Genomic DNA, 23,168 nt, shown 5'->3' on the forward strand with positions numbered 1-23,168 from the left:
AATGTATATTATATATAATAATATTCACTATGAATATGGAATTATGTTGATAAATTCAGTTGATTAAATGACAATTTCCAATGCGTTCTCAAGAAAATATCAAGGCATGTTGTATGAAACATCTATCCACAAATAAATAAAGAACAAGCAAAAAAGTATACTTTCTGCAATTTTTATTTCAATAATCTTTCTCATATCAAGTACCACTAGTTTTTCATCCATAAATTGATATTTATAAATTTACAAAATGCTTTATTTTCCATATGCAATTACAAACAAACCGTGAAAACACAAAGTTATATATTTTCTCGAAACTATACCTATATTCGAATGAAAATTTAGAGTAAATAAAAACCGGCGTTCACGTCAGATTGAATGAATCAATGTGATAAACGACTGTTGACCAACGTCAATTTATTCACCGATTTCTGCTCCGTTTATCCCATCAAACACCGTATACTAGAGGAAGAACTAAAATATACAGTTTACATTACGACTATTACATCTTAATAAATGTTAATTCGATAATAATTACGAATGATTAAAAAAAGAAAAAAATCGAGAAAACCAAATTGTACCGCCTGAGGCTGATTTTCCTTCAAGATTAACCCACAGAATTGAGAAGGAATTATTAATAAAGATATGAAAATTTTCGAATGCAATCAGTAAACGTCGATTTGTTTGAGGGAACTGGTGGCACTGATTACCCAATTTATTACACGAAAATTCTCCAATGGTCTCCACCAACAAATGGAAATAATAGTTTTTGAGAATAGACTCTTCAGAAATTAAAAAAAAATAACCCACAGTATTTCAAATTACAGAATGTAATTTACGTAGTGAAATTAGAGGTCATGCCTCTCATTCAATTCAGTTAATGACTCCCAATCATTGCATTCCCTCCTTCAATTTTTTTCGATTGAAAAAAATACCGAGAGAAGGCTCGTCAGAAAAAATAATTGGTAATCAATGCCAGCCCATTAAATCCTCACTCCTCATGTAATGAATAAAAATTATGCATAAATACTAATCATGCTATCGCCTACCATACTATCGCAGATAGAAACATTCATAGAAATTGTATAAAATTGGACATGTTCATAGTTTTTCATCTTCAATCTCGACTCAATCTCTCTCACTTTCATAAACAATCTTCAAAGATAAATCATCAACAAGCATTATCACCCCAAAATATATAGACCATCTCGTTGAAGCGAGGAAAATGTGGATCGGGGAAAAGATGATAAGTCTACAATCAAACCAAAACTACGATATTGCTTTTTAAAAAAATAATAATCAGTAATTGTCGTGATGTCTCTGCAGGTGGGCTACTTTTGTCCCGTTTTTTGTTGCGTCCTGAGGGCTCCTTTTACAGAATAGATGTGCAGAGTGATTAGTTTTCCTTACATTAAAAAATGGGCTTCACTCCCCGCGGGCACTCAGTCTTTCTTTCATCCCCCTCTTTAAGATATTCTCATGTCAATCTTTCTTTCGGCTTTTCACAACTCCGTCGTCCCACTTATTTCAGCTTTTCGAAATTTCATCGGTGGAGAGGGTTCGCCACTCACTCGATGGCGACACGAGAAATCAGGATACTTCGCCTTGTCAGCCAAACCCTAAGATAAAAGAATAAAATTACTCTATTTCTATCTTCTTCTTACTGTATGTTTCAGGGAAAAAGGTTTAGAGAGGACGATCAGCAGAAAAAAGCAACATTTTTCTCGTTGGGATATCTTTTTTACAATTTCGTCATATCGATAATTAAGCATTAATTTCCGTTCAATGATCGTATAAATTCGTAGATCGATTCAGAAAAAAATATTGAGAGCTTTTCATCTTCACAATTTCCCTATAAAATTGACGATAGTGAATCGAATGGACTCACCCAAATCCAGTCCCAATGAGGAGTGACAGCAGATTGGACAGAAACAGTGTGTAAAGAACCTCCTTGGAGAATAGTCCATTCTTCCCAACTTTAGCAGTTCGAATAGAGTATGTTTTCCTCTTGAACATCCCCTGTGGATGCTTGAACTTCCAGTCCCTGAAAAATATGGGACATTAGTCTCTGATAAATCAATTAAATCTGCCTGCATCATCAGGAAATAGTGCAAAAACTTCTAGTTTTCGAACAATTTTCAAAAATCTATTTTTTCCTCTGATCGACTTCTGATAAAATTTTTTAGGGTGTCAAATTGCAAAATTTTAATTTTCTCATAATTCTCCCTCAAAAATTAGATTTGCCAATTTTTTGCAATTCTAAAAATGCTTTCCAACATTTAAAAATCTTAACTAATCTTAATCTTAACTACAAATTGATCCCGAAAAATGCATCGCAGTAAAGAATATCATCAAATACTAAAAATAAATTGAAAAAAATTTTGAGAGCCATCGAAGTTTCATTCCGAGCCCCAACAAAAAATCTCCAACAGTGCAATTTTCTCAAAACTCATATCCTCCCCAAAGAACTAAACTCACTTCGGTGGGATTTGATCAGGGCGTGAGCTCCACTCGTCGTACATCCACTCGGACCCCCTCTCCAGCAAGTCCCCAGCATCCTTGCAACCAAATAAAATTCCGATTACCAGAAGCTTCATTATCAATATCAATAAAAAATCAATTGCGCCTTAATGAATTCCGTTTCCCCAGCGAGGCGCCGATAATCTTCGGCTTCGAGTCTTATCAGCGCAAAATTCTGCGGCATCACCAGAGCGATTCACCGGAACACAATAGGAAAAAAAATCTCCTTCTTCTTCTATTCCAAATGGCTTTATCTCCAACTCAAATAGAGGCCAGTGCCAAAAAAAAAAAATCTTCCCTCAACAATCCTTTCAAAATCTATATCAATCCTGGACATATAGAGAAGCGACCGGGCGAGTGACCTCGTGTCGTTGGAATTTATTGCGTCGCAGAGAAAAAAAAGGAAAAATGAAGTGAGACAGTGAAAAATTGTCTCGCTTCACTGCTGGCTTTATAAGCTGTTGAGTCTATTTTAGGCATCTTTAATTAAAAACTCAGTCAAACAACTTTGGATTGCTGAGGTGCGTTCTCACTGCGTGGGAATGGAAACTTGGCACCAAAAGTGTATTTTGCTGTGTCGTTTATCCGCAAACTGGAGGTTTAGCAGCTGCACTGGAGAGGGTTTTGATACTAAATTTGATGCAGCGTGATGAGAATGCGCATAAATCAGTTGGGAAGTCGTAAAACGAGTTCAATGGAGTTCACGTCAATATCAGTTACATCTGGTGAAATTTTTATGACGACCTTTTTTGGGGAGAAAGTCGACAACTAAAAAACGTTATGATGGAGACTTGTCTGTCAATTGCAGGAAATCCCTGGGGAGTTTAATTTAATATTGACAACAGCTCTTGGAGATTAATTAATTGGAAAATTAATTGGGAATCAATCCGGGAGAAAAGTTCTTACAGAAATGCTGAATTTTCGACGGATATCTCCGAATCTAAGGCAAATAACGAAATTTTTGTAATGACCTTTTTTGTAGAGCGAATTGGGCGCTACAAAAAAGGTCGTAACAAAAATTTTGCTATCGCTCTTAGATTTCGAGATATTCATTGAAAGCTGGGAAAGTCTAAATCGACTTGAATCGTTTCGCCCTTTCGCTACTGAAATAGCCCGGAATTGACGGAAGATAGAATTTTGCTAGATTTAGAAAGACTTCTGATAAAAATTTCTCCATCACTATTCCATCCTGAGATATTCAGAAGAATAACGCTTGAAAACTACTTCAAGTTCAATGTACTCTTAATTTCTAAAGGCTATTTTTAAATTAAGAAGGAATAGCGAAATTTTTGGCAAGGCCTTCTGCTTGGGTTTATCCACAATTGCAAAAGAGTTATTTATAAAAATTGTCATTTCTCCATCAGATTCAGAGATAAAGAGTTCATAAGTTTCACCTCTAGACTAAAACGTCCGAGAAATCACAGTCAAATGTAATAATTGAGGCTAATAGCCTTCAATAAATAATACAATGTCATGAAGTATAAATATGCACCGAGAAACTTGCTGTATTTACAACATTTCAAGCACATGTCTTTCTAATTGAATGGATGAGTTGAGTTGGCGTTCGAAACGGGTTTCGCGGATGGCGTGAGCGTGGATCGAAGACGATGATTGGCTGGAAATACGGTTCTATCTGTGCCACGAGCGTCAACAACGCCTCTGACTCAACATGGTCAACTTCATCTGAGTCATTATAACTTGAGGATTTTTTTTTTCGTTCTTCTCCACCACTTCGAAGAAGAAAAGATCGCGGAGGACCGGTTTGGCGGAATGATGGGAATATTTCTTTATCCACACATGTGGGAAAGCACAATTTCACTGTTTTGCATTCACTTCGCGAATGTGTAAGTAGTTATTTCACATTCGCGAATTTGAGGAAGATGATTAATTTTCATTGCCTCCCGGAAATTTTTCCGCAGCTCTTGGATTTTTTAATATTCTCCAAGAATAATTCACGGATTTAGTGCCGCTTCACTATTCAATTTCACATTTGCATGAAAATGGTCGTCAAGAGGTGATGAAATACGATAACTGAGTAATGAGAACTTTCAAATAACTAAAGTAAACTATGAACATCTGCATGATGTCACAATGAGAATTCCTAAATCACCTACAATTGCATTTTCCACTATTTATCAGAATTAAAATCGTATTCAATAAATCAAATTCGATATTCCTATTCAAAAATAATGAAATATCATTCAAAACCCCAATTGTGAGTCCCTCCAATGGCTAATATTCTACAAATTTCAAAATATCTTTCTAAAATTGTTGTGTCAAAACACAAAATTCCCTGTTACTCCACTTCGCTGTTAAATTCAGTTGTCAAATAATAAAAGCTGCCTGCTCTGTTCTTTCAAAAGACCATAAAACCTCAAGAAATTATCGTCAGTTATAAAAAGTTCCCTGACATCACACCACGTTGGGTGTTTCAAATTCTGTGCAACAAGTTCACTTCCCACAATTCATGAAAATAAAGAAATGAGAATGCAATAAATTCAATCCAAATTCGATACAGAGAAAAAATTGCACGAATAAAGTTCCTTAAATGCCTATCTACACGATAATCTACCTCAGGTGTGCAACCAGGTAAACACGGATCTTCAGTTACCAATTAAAGAAAAATTACGCACAATACGTCTAGAAATGGGACACCCGACACCATTATATTTGTTCATCCACTTGATATCGTCTACTCTTGTTTGTACACGTGGCGATGCGCACTTGTGAGTCGCACAAATGTGAACAACAAACTCGAGATGAAAAACAATGCAGGGAAAAACAAATGGGCGAAGCGGTAAAACGGTTCAAGTCTATTATGACTATTGGTCAGTTTTCAACGGATATCTCAAAATCTAGTGGAGATAGCGAATTTTTTGTCATGACCGTTTTTGTAGCCCTCAATTCGCTCTACAAAAAATCTTCCCACAAAAATTCGGCTATCTCCTTTAGATTCGGAGATTTTCCTAAAAAACCGAGGTGAAATGGAACTTTGTAAATGAACATTTCGTTTGAGCTGAGAGGTGAATTGATCGATGCCCGGCAAATGCATTAGTCCAAGGCCACAACAGTGCAACACACGAAATAACGTTTAGTCATGTTCTAAGACCCCTCGGAGAAACGTGACGCATATGAAAATTCCACGAATCAGTTGTGCCACACTCTCCACTCTCGGTTATTCTGGAAAATGTAAAGTTGCAGTTGCATACGAATTGAGTGGACACACGTTAATCGATTATGAGCAGGCCACGACATTGACGTTGGTTTTGTTATAGTCAAGGACGACTCCGCGCGCGAGAAATAATTTCGCAGAGGGGATAAAGAGAAAGGATAACGGAATTATTGATTATGGATGAAAATACACCCGCAATTTTCTTCTTCAGAAAAACAGTTGCAGAAAAATTGTTGATTTCCATTGATATTCATATCAAATATTGACATTGTGAGATATGGAGATAAAACATGATATGAATTGCGAAGTAAACTGGGAGCTAAAGGAGAAAGGCTAGTACTTGATTTGAGAATTATCCAATCCATAAAATTTAGCTGAATGAAATCAATGAATTACAATCAAGTTTGTCTCATTTACATTGAAGAAAATCCCCAAAAATGTAATTTTTCGAAAACGAATTGCAAGGGCTCTTCCACCCCAATATTATTGACTAGGGAATGTTATTGGAGGACCACAGTTCCACTCTTTCCCTACATTTCATTCGAATCATGGTCAATTGTTAGGGATTCACTCTGTCACATCAAAGGTCAGTCGCAATTATTACGAGGGAAATTCAATAAAATTGATAATTAAAAGTTATTCCCCTCGAAAAAAACTGACCTTGCAGCAACCATAATTTATGTAGACACCTTTGAGATCGTCATCAGTTGATAGCTCAGTATTCGGACTGTTAGGTGGACTCTTCGGGCTGAAACGAACAAGCAGAGTATTTGATATTCCGTTCGATTCAATTCCCTTTGTTGCACCGATAAAGCGCTTTGCCAGAGATATCAACAACAAAGAAACTCCAACAAATCTTTCACTCTCAATTCACGGGAGTCATTCTCGGCCCTTCTTTAAACTTCTCCATGTGCAAATGTCGGAGACAAGGCACTTCGACTGGAGGCGTGGATTACACGTATGAAAAAATTCAACAGAAAACCTAGCGAATTCGCCAGAAAATTCTATTGGCATTCTATGGGAATTCTACGGGTTTCCTATAGGTATTCTATTGGAATTATATTTCCCATGAGATTTTTTCAATAAGAATGCTTGGCCATCAGTTTTCTAAGTTTTTTCCACTCGCATTCTGTAATTAAAACAAAATCCAATTCAGCAGAAAAAATTTGGAAAATTTGTGTCCAATAATTCTAATAGAAAAAATCTCAAGATAAAAATTCGAAAAGAAATTCAACATACATTGACTTTTTCCTATAGGCAACACAATCAGGGCAAAAAACGAGTAGAATTTTTCAATAGAATTCCTATAGAATTCCAATAGAATTTTCTAGCGGATTCGCTAGGTTTTCTATTGAATTTTGTCACGCATGTAGGCATGGGTTTTAGTCATTGGGGTCGCAAGAGTCAGATAGATATTGGGATAATTTATTTTGTGTCTGACCTGTCCCTCGGGGTGTCTCTCCTGGATGAGGCCAGGGAATGCCTTGCTGATGATTGGGTGGAGTCACGCTGGGCTTCGCGAAGTAAACGAAGGTACTCTTCGCCACCACTGCCGAATGGAAGGGGTGTCACTCTGTCAGCTGGAGCTGCGTTCAATTCCACCCATGATTCTGAAAAAAAAAATCCATGAGGAAAAATCCTCGAAATATTCGTTAGGACGAATGAAATGATTGAGAAAAGGTGAACAGATTTGTGCAATTAGTTACGACTTTAGAATTTTTTCCAGAAGGATTATCAAACAGTTTGTTTACGTCCTCACGACTTAATGAACTTGAGTAAGAATCCTTGAGAGTAAAAAATATCAATTGAGATACAGGGAAAACCTTGCGTCATGAATTCTCAGCCAAAAGGGGATGAAAAAAATTGAAAGTTGACTTAAAAAATTTGCTCACTTTATAAAAAACGGATGAAGTGAGTTGAGGGTGATCTGAGGAGGATAAATAGTTCTAAAAAATGTTTGAAAATGCGAGGTGGGGCACCGCCAATTTTAAAGCCCTTCGCGGCAGAGGGCAGGGGTATCCAAGCCAGATGGATTCGCTTTCTTTAATGTTTTTTAAAATTATTAATCGTCCTCACATCAGATTCAACTCAGTCCATCCAATTCCTAGATAAATTACAAATTGTTCAAGCTGTCCTCCAGATTTTCCCATCCCCCTGGACTGAGAATTCACGCCGCAAAGTTTTTTCCTCATTTCAAGAGTTGCTTTTTTACTCCCGAGGCCTCCCAACAATGCGAATTTTCCACTGAATAACGAACGAGTTCAGTCAACTTGAGCTTGTTCTAGGCTGAAGGCTGTCTGTTGTCGCGCAAATGCAGTTCGATAACCGAATGAGGTAATGATCGTTTTATCATCGTGGAAAAACTCGTTATATTTTCTGATTGCTGCCAGTTCATGGTCTGCACTCTATTTATTCCTTGCACAGCCTTCACATTATCTCGAATCGTTGGAGAAAGTCAACGCGATGTCTGGGATATTTGTTTTGTATTCATTGGCAACGACGAGAGTTCAACAAAGAGCGTTTAGAACTAATTCGCCGTTGACTTCTTTCATCCTTTCTCAAGCCAAGTTGCAATGTTTAAAGAAAGAAATGATTTTTCCCCGAGTTAAAAATAATTAACAAAGACGCGTATTGTTCGCGATGGCTTCTCCATTCAAGGACAAGCGAGACAAAAAAACTAAATTGAAAGCAGTGTCTTCTTATTTGTATACTAAACGTAGCAAGTAGTGACGCGTAGCAGCACACGTGTCTGACGTTCCCTGACATCAGTCACGTAGCCGTGCCAAGCGCTAGCTCGATCGCGTGCATCCTTTCACGTTACACTTCCTCCCACCTAATGTCCTTCAAATTAAACATGAATTTTAAATTTTAATAATAAATTACATTAAAGAAGGGAATTTATACAGCGTTCCACATCTTTGTGACGTCACAGGAAATGAATGGATGGAATTTGGATGCGGTAGGAGGGGAACCGGGATTATTCTCAATCTTTGTTTTTCCAGCGCCTGATGAAGCTAAAATAATTTAGCGAAACGTCGCACTATGACAATTTAATCGACGTCGTGATTATTTCTCCAATATCCTTTGACCCTCCTATTATTAATGAACATCACGGAGATGAGAACAGTTATAGATTTAAATTTTAATTTCGTAAAACGCGTTGGGATATCGAGGGATATTTTTTACTAAAAATTCATTGACTCCCACAAAAGTTCTCCCAATTGGTTATTTCGGAGTCAATTATTTATGATATTATCTGACGATTAAGACTAAATCAACAGCCTTTTCCAAGAAAACAGTGCAATTTTAATTAAGCATGAATTCGAAATTTGAAATTTTATGAAACGTGTTAAGGACGTGGAAGAATTCTGAGGGATCTTGGAATTCAGCATTGGACTGAGTTTTTCTTCTCCACTCCTCAATGCTTGGGATGTGCATAAACAATACTGAGAGCACGCACGATAAACCCCAGGCACACCCAAACGGATATACTTCATCTCACTTCAGCATATCTTCCTCCTACAGACTACGTGGGTACGACTAAATTTAGCATTTAATCGTATCATGGTTTTATTTTTGTTCCCTTTTACTTCTGGTAGTACGTGCCGCATGGACGGAAAATAATGAATATTTTCCCAGGGAGGAGAGTAATTACAGAATAACAATGGGGTGAATTTGTTGGGAAGAACAAAGGTGAATGTTGAACGTGAAAAGTTTGTCTTCAGCTCTTTAAATATTGAAACATCATGAGAGGGATATGAAAGAGCGAGTCGAGAAATGGCGTGCTAGGGTCTCTAAACATGACAAATGTCTCTAAAGATGATGTCTGTTTTTAATTGAAAACCAGAGTTCACAGCAGATGTGGCAACTTTGATNGTGAATCAGCCGATCAGTTGAGGAGCGATGTTTCCACTACGCGTCACTCTCCATAGACATATATATCATACCTAGAGAGTTGAGACAGAGAGAGAAAGGATCCTGTTCTCAACTCTTCTCTGTCTAACACGTCATGTGCCCCTCTCTAGGTACTACCGTACTACACATTTATGAGTGGCGAATGTCACCCCATCGAAAGAAAAAAAAATTGAGTGGCGTCTATCTAGATGCAAAGTGACCGTCATAAAAGTATTTGGTCATTTTTGTGACACAGAATTTTGTCATTTTTTTATGACCTAAATGGTCACAAATTTGCGTTCGGTCAGTGACCGTCAAATGACGCGTCAAATGACGGTAAAAATGACCGGTCAGTTTTCTCCGTTGCATCCCTAACTTTGATACCTCTGGTTTCAGATTGAAAACCAAAGTTGAACATAGAAATCAGTAGCGAAGCGGTAAACCGGGTTAAGTCGATTTTTACTATTGGCTAGTTTTTGACGAATATCTCGGAATCTAAAAGAGATAGAAAGATTTTTGTCATGACCTTTTTTGTAGAGCCAATAAAGCGTTATAAAAAAGTCAAAAGAAAAATTTTGCTTTCTCTCTTAGATTCCGAGATATTCAGCAAAAACTAGCTAATAGTCAAAATCGACTTAACTCGGTTTACCGCTTCACTACTGAAATAAAATTGAAAAAAACGTCAGTTTCACGTGATCACATCTTATAAACTAAATATACCCCAATAATCCATCACACTCCATTCAAAATGTGATGAATAACTCTTTCATCAATAATTCCCTCATTCGGAAAATCGAAAATGTTCATTTTGCTCAACCGTTTGAACTCTCCCCTCGAGAAAATGATTCCACGATTTTCGTTGAGCTGCAATCAACACCCGGTCGGTTGCTTCCTGCGTCGCGGCATTATTTTCATATTTCAATTTCCTGCTTTATGTAAAGTGATGGGAATAGATAAGCCTGACGATTTCGTGTCGTACCACTCGGAAATTCCAATCATCGACGAATGCTCGACCGATGCTATTAGCATTGTATCGAGTGAACGCATGAGAGAATCGGATTTCAGTGGGAAAAATCGCGAAAAAGAATGAGAACGTGATCAAGGTCGTGAGCGTGACCCCCCCCCCCCNAAGTTATACGACCCCCCGCATTTTCTATCATCGCTGCACTCGTGGACATATGACACTCCGTTATCATTGAGATTCCAGTGCATCGCGTAATGAGTGCTTATCTTATCTGAGACCATGGGGAAGTAATGAGGGCTCCAACGAAACTAATGACAGCGAAAATGTAAGGACTCGTAATAAGAAGGGAAAGTGAAGGCGGCGAGTGCTCTCGGTGAGAGCGATGGACTCTGATACGTAACTCCAAATGGAGGCGTGCGCCAACGTAATTCTTAGGCAAGAAATGCCGATAATCAGAGCACAAGCGCCAGGGATTAAATAGGGCGATGGCGAGGGGATCACAGGGGTTGAGGGACGAAAAAACGATAGTCGCAGTAAATATTTTTTCCCGGTGGATTGTGCGGGGCGAATCGATAATCCAAGAGGAAGGCCGATACGATTGACTGATTTAATTGATATTGTCCGACCACACGAGGCTTGACATTTTTATCAACCCGTGTCAACATTCAAGCGCAACACGTCATACCCTCTCACCGCTTCCATTTGCATCCCATTATTTTTGTCGTTAAAAGAAGGCATAAATTTTGTTATCCTCGATTAATTTGTTTGAAGCTACTAAACGCATTCTTAATTTTTCCGCCACTGACGCACAGATAAAAAAAACCTGCTCGATTTACTGTTATTAACCCCTTCATTCGACATTTGCATCGGAGTTTTTGTTTTTTTATGCGATTGCAAATCTCTTGGAGAATTTTAACGACTCTCTCATTTGCAACAATAACTCCTGAAGCTACGAAACAAATCTCTCATTTTTTCTTATCAGTCCGCATTTCCAAAAAACAAACAATGATTTATTATCGCAATATCAATGAACAGTTGCATCGGAATTTCCTTGTTCTCACCCCGTATCTCCACAAAAAAAAACTATTTACTATAACGACATCAATTAACAGTCCCATCGAGACGACTACTTTTTATTCAACTGAAAAACAATGATAAGAAGAATTTCAACAAAAAAAATTTAAAAAAATTTGTTCGCACCTAAAATTCCCGCAGCTCCGAAACACATCTCTCATTTTTCCCATCACGTATTTCCGCCGGAAAAACCAAATTCCTTATTATAACCATATTAATTAACAGCTGCATCGAAATGCCTATTTTCCATTCAACTAAAAAAGAAAGTTGAGAAAAATTCCCACAAAAAAATAATAAAAATATTCTATTCGCACCTAAAATCCCTGCAGCTCCGAAACGCGCCCCTCATTTGTTCTCATCACGACGAATCTCCGCAGAAGAAAAACAAATTATTTATTGTCCCATCAATTAACGCTTGCATCGGAATTTCCTTTTTTTATTCAACAATGCACATAAAAAATAATTTTATTCGCGCCGAAAATTCCTGCAATCCGAAACACATGAATTAACAGCTGCATCGAAATGCCTATTTTCCATTCAACTAAAAAAGAAAGTTGAGAAAAATTCCCACAAAAAAAATAATAAAAATATTCTATTCGCACCAAAAATCCCTGCAGCTCCGAAACGCGCCCCTCATTTCTTCTCATCACGACGAATCTCCGCAGAAGAAAAACGAATTATTTATTGTCCCATCAATTAACGCTTGCATCGGAATTTCCTTTTTTTATTCAACAATGCACATAAAAAATAATTTTATTCGCGCCTAAAATTCCTGCAATCCGAAACACATCAATTAACAGTTCCATGGAAATGCCTATTTTCCATTCAACTAAAAAAGAAAGTTGAGAAAAATTCCCGCAAAAAAAACTACCAAAAATTTTTTATTCGCACCTAAAATCCCTGCAGCTCCGAAACGCGTCCCTCATTTGTTCTCATCACAACGAATCTCCGCAGGTGAAAAACAATTATTTATTATCCCATCAATTAACGCTTGCATCGGAATTTCTATTTTTTTTCAATTGCGCATCGATCTACCCGTGTACCAAGAGCGAGACAGAGAACCCCAATGAACTCTTTCATTTGCGGCGCAGAAGTTGGGGATTTGTTTACGTCGGCGTCTAGGCGGGTAAAATCGCGAATGCAAGACCACGCGAAATGGCGGTCTGAAAGTGACAGCTGTGTCCCAGTGAAAGCCACGTACCGCCATGAAAAAATTGCGAGGGGAGTTGAAAAAATGTTGCTCCGCAGTACTCACCGCCGAGACTCTCGTCCGACGTGAATTTCGCCGTCGACGACATTTCCCTCGTCTGCACTTCACTCCCTCAACAACAAAACAACAAAACAGTTGGTGATCGTCTGCTTATTATCAACTGAATTTTACGGGTTCACGCGACTACGGGAGGCGGTAATCCAGGGACACCGAGAATGCGGATGAAATAATTTGTTCAGTGATTTTCAGACTGAGTTCAACGGCGGACGACGCACTTGCCACGGGTTATCGGGATAAAATGCTCGCGAGCCGACAGACGTTGCTTTGTTTTGAAGAAACGTCAACAGTGCGCTGGGCGACCCCACTCTCACCAAGTTTAACGTCAGAATAACCGAGGCACTAACCGAGGAATTGGCCAATCCCGTTGGAACGGTGCTGTCGTGCCGGAGAACACGTAAATACTGACAACTGGAGTCAAATGCAGGCGTTTTTTGTTTACGCGCGGCGGGGAGGGGGTATTCGCTGAAAAACGTCTTATTGGAGACTTTGGGATATTTCTTCTTGTTAATAAATAGTTAATTTTTTGTGGTGAAGAGGGAAATTTAGGTAAAATTAAGTAGATTGAGGCAAATTAATTGATGGATAATCAAAGTGATGATGTTAGAATTAATTGGATTTCATTGTAAATTCCTGGGTTAGCTTCGTATTATTATTATTGGTATTTCATATACCTGTGATAATAATAATACAAATAATAATAATAATAAGAGTAATAATAATAGAATATAATAATTATAAAACTGAAAAATCAATTATTTGAAATAATAATCATTCTTTTCAGTTAAATATAATAACAGTTTTTGATATTATTATGAATAATCGAATGAAAAATAGAACTTTGTAGGAAAAAATGTGAATTGTTCTGTTCGATTTTTTTTCGTTTGTTAAGGGATTTTTTGATTCATTCACTTCGATAATTAGAAATATTCTCGTTTTCAAGATTTTCTTCTTTGTTTACGTGTTGAGGGGAGGGGAATTCGCGGAGGTGGACGATTGTTTTGTTCTTTTGGAGGAATGGCTTCCTGGAGATTTCGCGATATTTATTCCTCGTTAAAAAACAATCAAGTTTTCATGGCGCGGAGGGGAATTTATTCGGGGAAAGGAATTAATAAATGGCGTTCCAACTTTTGTATTAAAAGATTAATTAATAAGTGTTTGACTGAATAAATATAGTTTGTTTATCTTTGCTTCATTTATGTGAGACCTCATTATCTACTTTTTTTTTATTGCCATACAAAAAAATTGAAAAAAAATTGGCACCAGGTGAACAGAGCAATATGGCGCCATCTACACTCTTCTGCCTCATTATCTTCAGATCCAATCAATTAGCCCCTCATGTATAGATATCCAAAATTTTTATTTTTTTCCTCATTGAAGTAGTTTTGAAGAAAATTGCGAGCTAATAAAAAACATTTGCTAGTTAGTACTTTTTTTAAAATAAATTTTTGAAAAATCACCTCTGAAAAAAGGGGTTATCCCCTCTATTTCATTATTTCCAAAAATTTTTGTCACCAATCGATAGCAAATTGTTTGAAGATTTTTGCGAGTTAAGAAAAAATCGTCAGTGCAATTCTATTATTGTGTAGATTAACAATTCCAATTTCAACTGAAAACCAGAGTTGATAACCAGAGTTTGTAGCAGCGAAGTCAGACAAGATATGAATGTTTTTTTGAGCTCAAACGAAAGAGCGGGTCGAGAAATGGCGTGCAGAAGTCTTTAAAGATGACAAATCTCTCTAAAGATGATGTCTGTTTTCAATTGAAAAGCGCAATTGTGACAACATTTTCCAGTGGGTTCTAGGAGTCTCCCCTGGTTCAACACCATCTTTAGAGGTCCTAGCACGCCATTTCTCGACCCGCTCTTTCATTTGAGCTCAAAAAAACATTCATATCTTGTCTGACATCGCTGCTACAAACTCGGGTCTACAACTCGGGCCTTCAATATTGTAAGGCCGAGTTGAAGACCCGAGTTTGTAGCAAAGATGTCAGACAAGATATGAATGTTTTTTTGAGCTCAAACGAAAGAGCGGGTCGAGAAATGGCGTGCTAGGACCTCTAAAGATGGTGTTGAACCAGGGGAGACTCCTAGAACCCACTGGAAAATGTTGTCACAATTGCGCTTTTCAATTGAAAACAGACATCATCTTTAGAGAGATTTGTCATCTTTAAAGACTTCTGCACGCCATTTCTCGACCCGCTCTTTCATTTGAGCTCAAAAAAACATTCATATCTTGTCTGACATCGCTGCTACAAACTCGGGCCTACAACTCGGGCCTTCAATTGAAGGCCCGAGTTGTAGGCCCGAGTTTGTAGCAGCGATGTCAGACAAGATATGAATGTTTTTTTGAGCTCAAATGAAAGAGCGGGTCGAGAAATGGCGTGCAGAAGTCTTTAAAGATGACAAATCTCTCTAAAGATGATGTCTGTTTTCAATTGAAAAGCGCAATTGTGACAACATTTTCCAGTGGGTTCTAGGAGTCTCCCCTGGTTCAACACCATCTTTAGAGGTCCTAGCACGCCATTTCTCGACCCGCTCTTTCGTTTGAGCTCAAAAAAACATTCATATCTTGTCTGACATCTTTGCTACAAACTCGGGCCTACAACTCGGGCCTTCAATTGAAGGCCCGAGTTGTAGACCCGAGTTTGTAGCAAAGATATCAGACAAGATATGAATGTTTTTTTGAGCTCAAACGAAAGAGCGGGTCGAGAAATGGCGTGCTAGGACCTCTAAAGATGGTGTTGAACCAGGGGAGACTCCTAGAACCCACTGGAAAATGTTGTCACAATTGCGCTTTTCAATTGAAAACAGACATCATCTTTAGAGAGATTTGTCATCTTTAAAGACTTCTGCACGCCATTTCTCGACCCGCTCTTTCATTTGAGCCAAAAAAAACATTCACATCTTGTCTGACATCTCTGCTATAAATTCTGGTCATCAACTCAGGTTTTCAATTGAAATTGGAATTGTTAATTTACACAATAATAGGAATGCATTGACGATTTTTTCTTAACTCGCAAAAACTTCAAACAATTTGCTACCGATTGGTGATAAATTTTTTTGGAAATAATGAAATAGGGGGGATAACGCCTTTTTTTCAGGGGTGATTTTTCAAAAATTTATTAAAAAAAAAGTACTAACTAGCAAATGTTTTTTATTAGCTCGCAATTTTGCTTCAAAACTACTTCAATGAGGAAAAAAATAAAAATTTGGAATATCTATACATGAGGGGCTAATTGATCGGGTCTTTATCTTCATAATTTTCGGTGCTCTGGCGCCCTCTCTTGACACACCTCGCAATATTTCTGACTTTTGTGTTGAGATGCCTGTGAGGATGGTCATTCAGTCCGTGGTGTGCACACGTTCTCGTAGATATAGATATAGTGATTCCATTGTGACGCAATATCGTCTGATCCTCGTGTAGGCCCAGCGATTGGTTGTTGTCGAGGTCGTATGATCGTTTGTAATTTTTTTGGTCTTTGCTTCTTAGTTTGTGTCGCACAAATCCCCAGACGTACCATTACCCCCGAAATTTTGTGGATTATACCGGGATATTGAAATGACAATGGCTTGCCATTGAGGAGTGGAAACAGCTGATGGTTATTGGACGTTTTTGGTGCTAATTGAGAACTGGAGCGTGTCAGTGACTGGGGAAATCGGGGGTTTGGGACACGATGGCGGACTCAGGGGCCTGGGCTCCGGTCCACGAGAGCAACGAATTTCCCACTTTTCAAGCTAGTGATAGCTTCAATCTCAATGAAATGACGGGATTCGATGGTACGTTGTTGGCGTTATATTTTGTTTAATTAGTGGGGTTAATTTATTCTGTTATTTTGGAGCATTCCTCAATTGCAAGTGGCATTTGCACGCGTCAATAGGTTTTCCGAGAGATAAAAATAACATTTTAATTTGAAAACAGTTTATCTGCGTGTCAGTGATTTGTTTGAGAGAATGGATTTTTAAAAAATTTGTTTATCGATTTTTGGGAGAATTTTTACAACACCCTTGAATAGTGAATAATTTTATTTACAGAAATAATATTATATTTTTGTATTTGTCAATAGGTTCGTCAAGAGATAAAAATAACATCTTGAATTTTGAAAACATTTTTATCTTTATGTCGATGATTTCGTCAGGAGAATAGATTTTTCAAAATTTTTTTTACGGATTTTTGGGGGACTTTTTAAAACACTCTTGGATAGATGAATAATTTTATTTACAAAAATAATATATATTTTTTTAATTTAATGGAGCGAATTATGCAGTTGTCTCGCACAGCCATTAGCTACGTCAAATTATTAGCTTGCAATTTCCTCCCTATTGGCTTTATTCCCCAATATTATTCCAGAACGCTCATAGAAAATGTTCAGCTTTTGTTCATCGTTCTTTTGATTGTAGAATCATAATTTTCGGAGACTCCACAGCTATGTAAAACTGAACAGCAATTGGAGATGATTTCATAACTTCCAGATTTACTAAAAAACTGTGAAAGCGAGCTGATGAAGAACGAGAACCTCTTCAGTGACGAGACCTTCCTCTCGGACCTGGGTGAGCCAATCCCCATGGAGAGTGATTTTGACTTCCTAACGATGACATCAGGCAACGTGACCTCCTTCAAGGAAGAAGACATCCTGGACAAATTCGTGGAGCCCAACATGATAATGATACCCCCAGCAGAAGCCTCCACCCGAAAGCAGTCCCCCCAGCAGGCCTCCCCGCTGCCCCAGCCCCCAGGTCAGCAGACGGAGGCCCCAGTGGCGCCGAGCCAGCGTCCCCAGAGGATATCAGTCCTGCAGCAGCCAGCCCCGGCAGTATTCACCTCCCAGCAGTACACAATCCCCCAAAACGTCAACTTCAACGTTCAATCCCCAGTGGTGACGCTGGCCCCAGTGGCAGGTCACCAACGCCAGCTCCTGCTGCCAGCAAAACTCATAAAGTCCGAATCCGTGGTTTACCCCCGAGGCTCGCAAACAGTCACCTCAACCCCAGTCCCCCACCAGATCCACACCCTGGTGAACACAGCCAACGGCACAGTCCTGGCGACGGGTATTCCAGTGGTCCTGGACACCGACAAGGTCCAGATAAACCGAATAAGCACTAACGGAGTGCCCCTGGGTGTCCCCAAGGTGCGAGAGGTGAAGCGAAGTGCTCACAACGCAATCGAGCGGCGATACAGGACCTCCATAAACGACAAGATAATCGAGCTGAAGAACATGATCGTGGGAGTGGACGCTAAGCTCAACAAATCAGCCATTCTCAGGAAGACCATAGACTACATAAGATTCCTCCAGAACTCAAATGCTAAACTGAAAGCGGAGAACATGACCCTGAAGATGACAGCGCAGAGGCAGAACCTGAGGGAGCTGCTGTCCATTGGAGAACTGACACCACCGAGGTCTGACACGAGCGAGCCTTCGCTGTCTCCAGTCCCCACGATGCCCCCACTGTCTCCTGCTTCGCCTGCGTCAATCAAGGAGGAGCCCGAGGGGCTCCAGCACCCGTTGATGAGCGACAGAACCCCCTCGATATCCCCCAAAACCATCTCAGGATTGAGGGACAACACTCGTCTCACTCTCTGTGCATTCCTCCTGATTTTCCTGGCGTTCAATCCCCTGGGGATTGTGATGCACAATTTTGGAAGGCTTTCGTTCTCCCAAGAGGATTACGCAGCAACTCGAGTGGACGGAAGAACCATCCTGAGACATGAGGAGGGAAGGGAGAGCGAGGAGTACTTCACGAACAGAACGATGTGGAGTTTGGAGAACATGATCGTCTGGTTTATTAATATTCTGCTTCTGGCTGGGGGCCTCTGCAGATTGATAGTCTATGGAGACCCTGTGATTCCCACCGAGAGCAAGACCTTCCTGGAGCTGCGTCGCTGGCGACGTCAGGCTGAATTCAACATGTCACTGAATGAGAATGCAAAGGCCCAGTCAGACCTTGGCCACTGTCTCCGTTACTTCGGGCGTTCCCTCCCCTCATCGAGGCTTGAAATCTACATGGCAACACTCTGGCAGATTGTTCGCCAGGTTCTCCACAAGCTGTGGATAGGGAGGTGGGTGTTGAACGTTAGGAAATGGCTGTCTGAGAGGAGCGAGAGGAATCAGGCTGAAACGTCAGCAGCAGAGCTGGCTATTACCTACGAGAGGATCCTGAGTCTTCGGTTGTCCCAGGGCCTGAGGGAGGGGACGCTGTTCCTGGCGCTGTCCTCGGTGAACTACGCTGAAGCTGCTGGTGAGAACATCAACAGGATCTGTCTCACTGAGATCTACATCAATGCAGCACTGGCCTTCAAGCAGTCAATGTTTCCTCTCGTACACAAGTACTACGTCTCGAAGGGAAAGGCTCTGTTGTCGAGTCTACCAGTTGTTCCTCCTAAATTCAAGTGGCTGATGACTGAGGAGGGCCTCAGGTTCCTCACCTCCAACAAGTGGCAGTACTCGAGGCCAGCAGTTCAATCCACGAGTCCTGTTGACAGCAAGAGTCCTGGCAGTGGTGGGTCCAGTGTTTCAGCTATTTCGTCGGGAAATGTCAGGGACAGTAAGTCTCATGATGAGTTTACGTCGCAGGGGAGCAGAACTGACGCCCTGTCCTTTGCTGCGAGGGCCTACAGGGAGCACTTGATCAGTCAGTGTCTGAAATTAGTTGCTGGAACTGCTGCCAATGGGGATGCTCATGCCTCGGCGATGCTACAGCTGTCGAAGGCTGTCATTGACTCGGCTGACGTTGAATGCCATTTCTCGGGGGACGAGGGGACCCAGGAGACCTGTGAGGATGCTGTCGGCCTGTGGTGGGGGGCTGTCCTCTGGGCTGCTGCCTGCTGGAGACTCGGGGAGGAGGACTCCACACCCTGGACCATGGCTGAGACGAAATTCCCGTATGAGAGGAACTTCAATGAGAGCTCGGGGGGCAGCCCTCTGCCTCATGCTGTTCTCTGTGTTGTTCAGGCTGCTAAGAGACCCGGCAGCAGGAGCTCCATCAGGCTCATCGATCAGGCTGGGAGGCATCTGGAACACTCGTTGGTGTATTATCACTGCAAGCAGCAGCCGTCCCAGAATGTTCAGGTGGGTTTGGGGTTTGAGGTTTGGGGTTTGGGGGGACATTCATTCTGGCTCTGGTAGCTTGAGCCTGTTACGAGTGTGCATTGTAGTTGCATTGCATGATAAGTGGCGGTGCAATACTTCTACAGTGCAACTCCTGTGGCAGGATTTATCGACTTGGAGAGGATGAGATGGTAGATTGGTAGAAATGGTTTTAGTTGGTCCTGGGGTGAAATAATCCCCTGGGGACAAGACGTACGTTGCTGGGAGCGGAGGGAGGTTTTTGCACTGTTAGCTGGGCAATGATATCAGGGGAGTGATATTTATTATTAGATTTAGTGGGGATAAATCATCAAATTTCAAATTGCAGGGGGAATTGCACGTTTTTGAGCAGCAGAACGACGACAATTACTCAAATTACTTGAATTTTCAATGACAACAATAGTCAGTATCATAGAATGCTGAATTTTCAATTCATTGCAAATTAGAGAACATTTTTTACTTGATTTTTCCGGATTTTGGCTGATTTTCTAGGAATACTCAGCCTGAAATTTAAAGTTTCCATTGATTTTTCCATGAAATGTTAAATTTTGAATTAAGAAGGCCTTTGACGGTTCAGTGCAAGGGCGATAGCATGAAACGAAATGATTATGATGTTGGGGTTTTTTACAGTCGAGAGGGTCAGTAAACGCTAAATTTTCAATAGAATTCAATTATCTCGTTTCACCACTTCTTCAATAATTAATTAGACTGCAAGATACTAAAATCGATGAAGACATTATTAATAAAGAAAATACGGGTCTAGTATTTCCCATTCAATTCTCTTATTTCATAATTCCATTCAATAAAAAGAGATTTATAAATCCAATCGTTGTAGACATAATAAATAGTTCTTTCCATTGCCGTATAGATTTTTTCTTTCCAATTTTTAATCATCGCTCCTTCCGCTAGCCCCTCAGGGCAATCTAATCGTTGCAACGAAGTGGAATAATTATGTGTGAAAAATAGAATTTTTTAATTGCGGATAGTTGCATCTCATGGGGTTGAAATGTTGAATGCTACAATTTTTTTGACATCTAGCTCGTTCACTTGTGGCTCTGTGACTGGCTCCTGGAGTTGAGGACTATTCTGTGGCAGGAGCTGTGGGACAGCCAGACAAGCCCAACACCTACGACAACTAGCACTTTCCTCGCTGGATTCCAACATGACTTGGCACGTCTGAGAAAACTCAGTCGAGACATTCCTGTAATTATCAACTATTTTCTCCAATTAATAGTAAAACGAGACGAGTCATTCTCATCATTTTTTAACTATTAAAGGACCTATTTTGAGAGACTCTTTTCATAACTGGCGAAATTTCCAACAAAAATTGAAATTCAAATCATTGAAACATTAATGATTCAAAAAAATCATTAATGTAATAATGATTAATTAATGTATTTTTAAAATCATTCAGTCCATGATAATTAATTTCATAATTCATTAATATATCAATTAAGTAATATATTGATGAATTATGTATTAATAAATTATTGTTAATTGAATGATATATGAATCAATATATTAATGATTAAGAATTAGTAATACTGAATATTAAATTGAATTAACGTTTTGTTAATGGAATTCCCTCGATTTTCAGTCGGTTCTCCCAAGAATTTTCCTGTACGAGGCGACAGCAAGAATAATGGCCGGTGCAGCCCCAGTAAAAACCCAAATACTTCTAGACCGTAGTCTCCACCACAGAAACTCCCGATCCTCCATAATCTGTGGTAAAGATCGATCGCAGGAGAATGCGACTGGGGAACGAGAGCACGCAGCCGCCCTGTGTCTTGCCTGTCGACACCTGCCAGCCCTGCTGCTGGCCTCGCCTGGTGAACGAGCTGGAATGCTCGCTGAAGCAGCCAAGACACTCGAGAGAATAGGAGATCGTAAGAGGCTGCAGGAGTGCTACGAACTTATGCGTCAACTGGGCCCAGCCATAACTGCTAATTGAACTTGATCAGCACTTATCAAGTCCCCGTGTCAATAATTCTCACTAATAATTTATTGTATATAAAAAAAGCAGCTGTTTTAGATTTAATAGATTGTTTTTAAGAGGTCTAAGTCAATCATTGATGATGATTGTTAATAAAATGTTTTATAAAATTGATTGGAATGGGCCATTCAGTGTTGCTTCATCATATTTTTATTATAAAGCATTGTACAAATTAGTGTCTCGTATTTCTTATACTTTTTTTTCATCCACTTATAAACAGAATTTTTAACGACGAAAAGGAATCTACTTCTCGTCTCGGGTATCAACTACAATAGCACATGAATATATCTTACGTAATATGCGCTGACATAATTGTTGGTATTTTTGTTGTATTGCTGCATGGGAATGTGCACCTCGCGATTCTCCAACGGAAACAAAATACTGCTAGGATTTATGGAAATTCATTTCTCTCGGGCCATTCTTCCTTTCATGTTTATCTAAATTCGTTATATTAACACGTAATTATGTATATCACAATGGTGTTGGCTCGGGAGCCAAGTACGAGATGAAGAAGTCACGGTTTTGTGGGTCAGGAGAGCGGAAGTACACGGGCGAGTCATTTTAATTTGGTTTTTTGGGTCCGATGGGGATTTCGGGGGAAAAAACTTACCTTCCGCCCTGACATAAGCAGATTCGATAGATTTTTATGTGTTCTTTAAGGGATGTAAAGTATTTGGTGACAAAAAATTTTAGAGATTAGGGGAGGAAGAGAAACGAGAGAGTTAGGTCTAATGGAGATAATTTTGTAATGAAGTGGTAAAATGAGACAATCTCGACGCATTTGAGACGAAGAATGCCGGCTAATCGAGACTTGAGAGTTTCCTTGGAAAAAATTTTTAAAACTGGCTAAAATTGCGAATTTGCCTGGACATTTTTATCAAGTGAAATTCCAAAGAATTTCGTCATTGAAGATTAAAAAGCTGATGATAAACTCAATTAAAACTGTAAATTTCAACTCAATTATACCACGAATTATTCAATCAATTAAAAATTCTTCCTCATTGGCGGCTAAGTATTTATTTTTTGATTGAAAATTCATAATGAAAATTACGATTGGGTCAATTTCATATAAAAAAATATGGAAAAATTAATAAATCCGTTCATATTTCACCACTTCATTCCTAAAACCTTCGCATCATGCTCTAAACACTTCACCAAAAACGAAAACTTTAAATACTCATTGAAATACTTTGTCCATATATTC

The 23,168-nt window shown here is 39.4% G+C and overlaps 2 protein-coding genes across 2 annotated transcripts; one reads left to right on the plus strand and one right to left on the minus strand.

Moving 5' to 3' along the window:
* Nucleotides 1-156: 156 nt before the first annotated feature.
* LOC107043951 (BCL2/adenovirus E1B 19 kDa protein-interacting protein 3) lies at nt 157-13,277 on the minus strand. The gene is made up of 6 exons (XM_015265674.1): nt 12,877-13,277; nt 7,131-7,299; nt 6,350-6,437; nt 2,476-2,555; nt 1,886-2,041; nt 157-1,616 (listed from the first exon to the last, which is right to left on the minus strand). Exons 1-6 carry the CDS (start codon nt 12,917-12,919, stop codon nt 1,565-1,567), a joined length of 588 nt encoding a protein of 195 aa, XP_015121160.1. The 5' UTR covers nt 12,920-13,277; the 3' UTR covers nt 157-1,564.
* Nucleotides 13,278-16,336: 3,059 nt separating this feature from the next.
* LOC107043917 (sterol regulatory element-binding protein 1) lies at nt 16,337-22,139 on the plus strand. Its single transcript, XM_015265610.1, has 4 exons — nt 16,337-16,666; nt 17,360-19,953; nt 21,010-21,174; nt 21,569-22,139. Exons 1-4 carry the CDS (start codon nt 16,564-16,566, stop codon nt 21,920-21,922), a joined length of 3,216 nt encoding a protein of 1,071 aa, XP_015121096.1. The 5' UTR covers nt 16,337-16,563; the 3' UTR covers nt 21,923-22,139.
* The last annotated feature ends 1,029 nt before the right edge of the window (nt 22,140-23,168 follow it).

Source organism: Diachasma alloeum, unplaced genomic scaffold (assembly GCF_001412515.2).
Source record: "Diachasma alloeum isolate Michigan unplaced genomic scaffold, Dall2.0 Dall_scaffold_00648, whole genome shotgun sequence".
NCBI lineage: Eukaryota > Metazoa > Arthropoda > Insecta > Hymenoptera > Braconidae > Diachasma > Diachasma alloeum.

Bases quoted from the DNA above. Each gene is read 5' to 3' on its own strand.
- LOC107043951 (XM_015265674.1), bottom strand. From the start codon at position 12,919: ATGTCGTCGACGGCGAAATTCACGTCGGACGAGAGTCTCGGCG. The intron at 7,300-12,876 runs GTGAGTACTGCG...TTTTTTTTTCAG, and splicing joins GTCGGACGAGAGTCTCGGCG to AATCATGGGTGGAATTGAAC. The intron at 1,617-1,885 runs GTGAGTCCATTC...CTTTTATCTTAG, and splicing joins CTCATTGGGACTGGATTTGG to GGTTTGGCTGACAAGGCGAA.
- LOC107043917 (XM_015265610.1), top strand. From the start codon at position 16,564: ATGGCGGACTCAGGGGCCTGGGCTCCGGTCCACGAGAGCAACGAATTT. The intron at 19,954-21,009 runs GTGGGTTTGGGG...TTTGACATCTAG, and splicing joins AGCCGTCCCAGAATGTTCAG to CTCGTTCACTTGTGGCTCTG. The intron at 21,175-21,568 runs GTAATTATCAAC...CTCGATTTTCAG, and splicing joins AACTCAGTCGAGACATTCCT to TCGGTTCTCCCAAGAATTTT.